At 40.0% G+C, this 6,810-nt stretch overlaps 1 protein-coding gene across 1 annotated transcript in view; it reads right to left on the bottom strand.

The window, feature by feature from the left end:
• snphb (syntaphilin b) overlaps positions 1–956 on the bottom strand; it is a 17,755-nt gene extending 16,799 nt beyond the window's left edge. Inside the window, exon 1 of the mRNA XM_035657500.1 lies at positions 907–956. Within this exon, the coding sequence (XP_035513393.1) occupies positions 907–956 (50 nt within the window). The remainder of the gene's footprint in view (positions 1–906) is intronic.
• Positions 957–6,810: the final 5,854 nt, after the last annotated feature.

Here is a 6,810-nt window from a genome sequence, read left to right as displayed (position 1 = left end):
GTAAAATAGGCGATAAAGCGGGGTAGGGTTTTAGGAGCGCTAGAAGGAATCAGAGGAACCTGATTTTTTCACAGATTATCTGTCTTATGTACTACTGTCAGGATATAGTGAATGTTACATATATTGTGCAGTATTGCACATGTGCCAATGGTGCTGCACTTCCACTGTCCAATTGCCATTCCAACAACACTCCTTGTTAAAGGTGTTTGTTGTATTTTTTTAATTTTTGTTTGATATTGTTCAGTCAGTAACATGGGTCCCAGTCCCTCCTACCTGCAATAAACAATTAGTAGAGTAGTAGAGTAAATTCTCTGGTATCGTGTTCCCATGTTATCCAATCAGGAGAGAGAACAAAGAGGTGGAGGACTGCTAACTGCAAGAATGGTTTAATTTACAGGTAAGGAATATTTGCTCATTTCTGTAACAATATGACCAATATGAAACACCTTATGGAAATTAATCTGATGAAGTTTGATTTATTGCTGCTGTATTTGTGGTTGTTACAGACCCAAATCATCATTGCTGCAAAGCTACATTTTCCCTGTTGCTGTAAATTTGTGAGGAACATGTGTTGCTGTTATCATAAATGAATGTCACTCCTCCCACAGAACACATGTATGTTTCTGCCTCTATGTTCTGGTGACTTCAGCAGTGGTATTCAGCACTATTTCCACAGTTCAGAAATTTGATGAAATAGTTTTACTCCTAATCCCAAAAAAAGGACCAAAGTTGTGTCTCTCTAAGAATTTCTGGCCACTTAGAGCTGGTCTCCTGCTCTGAAACACTTGACAAATAGAAGCCCTCATAAAGGAGTAACTTGAGCAACTTGTCCCTTGCATTCTTTTCAACTGTGGCTTTCTTACAGACAGAAAAAAAACAGATGACAGGTCTTTATTGGCTACCCACCGGCGAGAGCCCAACCCAGACCTCCGATTGGCTGGAGCAGGAGCAGACATGGGGCCGAACAGCCTCTTGTATAACCTTTAGCTTCTTCTGTCCTCACTGTGTCTCTCCGTTCTTCAGCACAACACAGAGCCTGGATGGAAAACACAGACACGACCGGTGAGATGATAGACACACAAAGAAGAGAGAGCAGTCAACAAAAGCAGTGACTGAGAAAGTGCTTGAGAAAAAGACAAATAACCGGGTTTACTGAAGTTACACACATACACAATACGATACATATCATGATACAGGGGTTCTGATTTAATATATTGTGATATATTGGAATGGATATTTAATTTTAAAAATCTAAATTTGACAAAAACTGTAATAATAAGGATGTAAATTAAACTGTCATAAAAAACACACCACAGTTTGAATAAAATCTGAGCTAAAAAAAGTTTACTTTTTATGCAACCAGAACAATCGGATCTGCATTTGTATTTATCGCTGTAACATCCAACAGCACAGCCCTCAGTTTACGTCTGCAACACTGCTATCTAGCTGTTGGAAGTTTAACCCTAAAAATCCATACAGTGTTTTTGAGAATTAATACAATATCACAAAATAAAATATTTTTTTTATTTTCTTACACCCCTAATCTATAGTGAATGTGCATTTTTATGCTTTGGAGAGAGAGTGGAAATGACGTCCTGTGATGAATACCAAGAATGTAAACAACTGGATTTGATTTCAAGCCTCAGGGCAGTGCATGCTCTTCCTGGTCAATACATCAGATTTATTATTCAAAGTTCTCAGTTTCCTGAGCACTGCATATGTAGGTTTCACCAAGAGCAAGAGAGGAGGAGAAGGAGTCAGTCTTGCTGACTGCTCTCCGTTGGGCTCTGGATGCCTCAGCAGGCAGCATGGTACTGCTGACTCAAGCTCTGACACTTAGCTGGCATAGACAGAACATCAGGGTTCAGCAGCCAATCACCTGCCGGCCATGAGGGAGAACTAACCAATCATTGCTCAGCTGTCTCATCTCAGGCCAAATACCAGTGAGAGTGCCAGAAGTAAGTAAAGGGAGCTGACATTTTCATCTGCATGTAAGGATGTGAGAGTTCCCATGTGCCTGTTTGGAGACGGGAGATGAGGACAGAGCATCTTATAAAAATTTTATCATTTATCCCCCCCGTCTGCGACCCCAGAAAGCGGTACAATGCTGGAAAAGGCTGAATGCAAATAGTGGGGTTGAGATTGAGAGAGACGCATAGAGACAGAAGGAAAGAGCACGTGGAGGGGAAAGGAGGAGGATTACTCACATCAATAATGCATCACACACAACTCAGTGGGCTCTTGAGTGCTGGGTTTGTGTACTACATGTGTGTAAATGCAAGGCACCAGCTGTAAGTCACTTCCTGCTGTAACACCTCTACACGCTGACTGACTCCAGTCCTCTCTCCCACTACAGTCAGTGGTTCTCAAACCTCCCTCATCCCCCATTCAAAGATGCACATTTTTTATTAATCATTAACAATGACAGTTGAAGCAGCTAATACATTATATTTCCCCCTGGTTATTCACAAGTTGAACAACGTACTTGCGTTGAATCTAATCAAAATACATGAGAAATAATCCAGGTTAAAGGCTCCAGCACCCATCAGACCCATGTCTTAATACAACTTTAATCAAGGAAAGTAGTTATTTACATTGGCTGTGACAGTGCAGATGTTACACTGGGTCACAGCTTTCCCTGTTACATCACCTCCACCTCAACATTGCAAAAAAGCAACAGTACGGGCCTCTGGCATGAATACACAGAGGAAAACACATTGTGCACATGAACACACAGATGTCGGGCAGGTTTGAGTGCTGCACATGTTCAGAGTAAATGGGCCTAATGCCTCCAAATCCTGTTTCATTAACATCCTTTAGTTTCAATCAATTATCAGTCTGCTGTATCATGTGATGTGAATTGTCATGATCAAAGACTGAGTGAATCAAAGAGAGGAAGATGAAACACAGGGAGCAGGGCGGATAAATAGGGACAAACCTGCAGCCATTGCTTAAATCGAATTGGCTGCTGGGGCTGTTTAGATCAAACAGGGAATATATTTTTCAAATCTGCAGACATTTTTCCAAATATATATCGTATTTTTTCATTGAATTTAAACCTAGTATGTCTAAAATGTGGCCATAAGAGATAATTAAATCAAATTCTGTTTTTCTAACATGTTATTTATCTAAATAAATATGTTAAATTTGATAGCATCTGACACCAAACTGAGGTGGCGGCAGGGATTTTTTAGGGATGGTAGCTGACTTAGTATCTCAGAGTCATTATTTTAAGATACTAGGTCAATATTTTGAAAAAGGTTGTCATTATACTGACTTACAAAATCTTTTTTTCCTCGTCACATTGACAGAAATGGGCTTCCATACCGTTACTTAGACTAAATACACATTATTTGAAAACAGTATAACATATTCATTCCTTTTGTGTAACATAGTTCTGATATTGGATTTTTCTTTTTATGTTTTACGATTTTACTATCCTACTCTATGCAGTGTGACGTAGGCTCTGGAAGGCAGCATGTTCTCTGGCCACTGTCGCAACAGATTAAAGCACATCACAGCACATCATACAGGATTTATTAAGTTAGGCCTGTTATGTAACACCATCGCTGTCCAAAGACAGCCTGAGAGAGGTCGACATGCAAGCAGCTTCTGCGCTGACAAGACAGCAAGTAGAGATAGGGATCGAGAGGGAGGGTTGGATGGAGAAAGAGGGGAAGAGAAGGAGAGGAAAGCCAATTGGATGAAAGGAGGAGGCGGCACAGACCTTGTGAAGGTGAGAAAGTTGAGACAGACAGGAGGAGCAGATGAGGAGGGGATAATAGAGAGATAGAGGATGGACGGCACAGTTTTGTGTGATAACCTGGATCATCCCCCTCTGTGTCTGCAGCAGAGGAGACACTGCGGCTGCTCTTATGAGAGACAGTGTGTCCTTGCTTTCTATGGCGATATGACCTTGACTAATCTCATTATATATAAAACAAACGTTCTGCAGAGTTGGAGTGTGTTTTTGCACGACAGTCCATATATCGCATAAAACAACGACAAACGGTTGACTTGAGAGGACAACCGCTGCTTGTAATACAATGCAGTGCAAGAAAAGAGTTGAGCTGCAGAGACACAAAGTCGTAATAAAGCTCCCTTCCTCATCCGAACAGAGCAGACTGCAGCAGTAATGCAACTCACGACTTGCACCCCATAGGTCGGGACAGGGTGGGGAAGGAAGGGAGTGTGTGTGTGTGTGTTGTGTCGTGTGTGTGTGTGTCGTGTTGTTTGGGAAAAGTTGTGACTCACACAAGCTACGCTCAAGAGTCTCCTTGAACACCCTGTGCGCTTCCAATCCACCAAACAGTCAAATGCTAGCAAACAGAGGTTTAACAGACTGGTTAAAAAATACAGCCCCGGGGTCAATAACACTGAGTCACTGCTGTTAATCCAGGAGACCCATTCAACCCTGTGTGTCTGTATGGGTGTGTGTGCTGAGTGTTGCTCATCAAAAGACCCTCTGGTCCTTTCCAACACTTTTCCTTTTGCGTATTTGGACACTGATCAGTGAGAGGCACTGAATCATTTTGTTTTGCTGCGTGTATTATTTATCCCCTGTGTTTGTGTTCATGTTAGATCACTCAGAGGTCAACATTGTGCCGAGTCAGGCCGCTGTACCTCAGCAACCTGTCACTGTGTACCCAGCTGAACATTCGCTGTCACCATTCATGCTTACAGAACAGAAATGCCAGAAGAAGTTTCAGAAATGTCACTCGACAGTTTCACTTGAAAACTGACCCTTCCCATCCTCACATTTTGAAGGTGATTAAAAGATAAAAGTGACACACAGACACACACACAGTTTTAAAATCTTATGTTAGCAAAATGCTAGCAAACTAGCTAGCAAATCTACATCCATTGTTAGCTAGCTAATAATTAGCCTGCTAGATAGTGATAATGAGTATATTAGATAACTAGTTAGTGTTTTGCTAACATTTGCCAGCTATCAGGTCCAGTGAGTAGGATATAGTGGTATCTAGTGGTATAGTTGCAGATTGCAACTCGCTCACTTCACCCTCCCCTTTCAAGAGCAAAAGAGAAGCTACAGTGGCTGTGAAAAAGGCAAACGCCCCTATCTAGTCAGTGTTTGGTTTCTGGGCTACTGTAGAAACATGAAGATACAGCATGGAGGACTGCATAGAATGCATCTGCAACGGCTCATTCTAAGGTAACAAAAACATAATGATTCTTATTTTCAGGTGATTACACACATACCTATTAATATTTTATTCAATTTCTGCCAATAGAGCCTCCTAAATGTTACACACTGGACTTAAGATGTGATATATAGACTATGTTTCTTTTATCGTGTGATTTCAACATACATGAGCTTAGCACATAGCATATCTTGGTACACGAATGAAAAAAGGTGACTGTGGTTCTGACCGAGGTTTGCTCAACTCTTACTGGAGCACAAAACAAAATGGGGTGGGTTTAGCTTAAATTTAGCAAGCATGCAAGAATGCATGCACAGTGGAACCCGCTAGCCTGGCTCTGTTCAGAGATATTAAGATTGCAAACAGTAAAAACACCAACTTCTATTCTTAGTCCAAATTAATTAATAATTTATACAAATTATAAAAAAGTAAACCTTGTTCTCTGTTATGGCACCATACCAAGCCAGTATCTTACTTCAACAACAGTGAGTGAGTCCTGAGAACAAAGTGAGAAAGTTCTGTTGAGTTGTACAGCAAGAGTTGTATAAACTGGGCAGTATGTTGAATTGGGCTGCTGTATCAATGAAAATGAAATACAATGGAGATTGAGACTAACATTTCTTGGTTATATAACTAAACAATAGTGTTGAGAAGAACAGTTCTTTTTTTCACTCACCGCCACTAGTGAACAACTCTTTTGGTTCTATATTTTTCTCTGACTCTGAGTTGGAAGTTAACTTGGCTCTTATGCACATAAGCAGGATTTTTGGATTCACTTCTGCTAAATCGAGTTAACTCCTTCCTCTTTCGGAGTCGTTCAAAAAGAATGATTCATTATAAAATAATATTATAATTACATAGAAATAAAAGTGAACTTGTGTTTTACCAGTTAAATGCTTTAAATGTGACGCTGCAGCAATAGGAAAAGTTCAGATGTAATTCGCAATAATTTAGTAGACTATTTTTTTCCAGGAATATAAGTATCGAGGCTGCAGGGTGCACACGCAGCAATGTGACAGCTCCCCGAAAGTGGAACCAAAACATCTCGATAACCCATGGCGGCGGACTTTGATATGCAGTAGAGTTTTCTATGAATCATCACACATTTTAAACATCAATATCGTAGACGATCACATTCATTTAATTGTGGGAGGCCAAAATCATGATTGTGATTAATATTCGATAAATTATTTAATTATGCAGCGCTACATATCATATCCTGTTTGCTTAACCCAAATATTTATTTATTTTTCGGCAGAGCCAGGTATTTCTGTTTCTGTATGTTCCAAACTCCATAAGTTGAGAAACTTTTATCTGATTTAAATAATGATGTCTCTATCTGAACAGATGATGTTGATGAGTAATCCTCTTATCTGGATAGACTGCACAGTCAGCAGCTTCTATTAGCATGCTGCCTGGGAAACACCAACATTTGTGGAACTCTAGGTTCTATAAATACTCACCGTTGTGCAAGAACAAGAGGAGGTGGGTATTTTAATTGTAAAACTTACATTTTCTTACATAAAAGATCCTGTGTAGTAAAATAACATATTGTGTGTGAATAGTTTATGTGAATAAAAAGGAAAGAGCTTTAAAGCCTACTGTAATAATACCAAAAACCTGTTGGTGACCATGTTTGTTTGTTAGC

Source organism: Morone saxatilis, unplaced genomic scaffold (assembly GCF_004916995.1).
Source record: "Morone saxatilis isolate NCDOM2014 unplaced genomic scaffold, NCSU_SB_2.0 Contig15, whole genome shotgun sequence".
NCBI classification, from domain to species: Eukaryota; Metazoa; Chordata; class Actinopteri; family Moronidae; genus Morone; species Morone saxatilis.
This window is presented reverse-complemented; position numbering and strand designations above follow the sequence as displayed.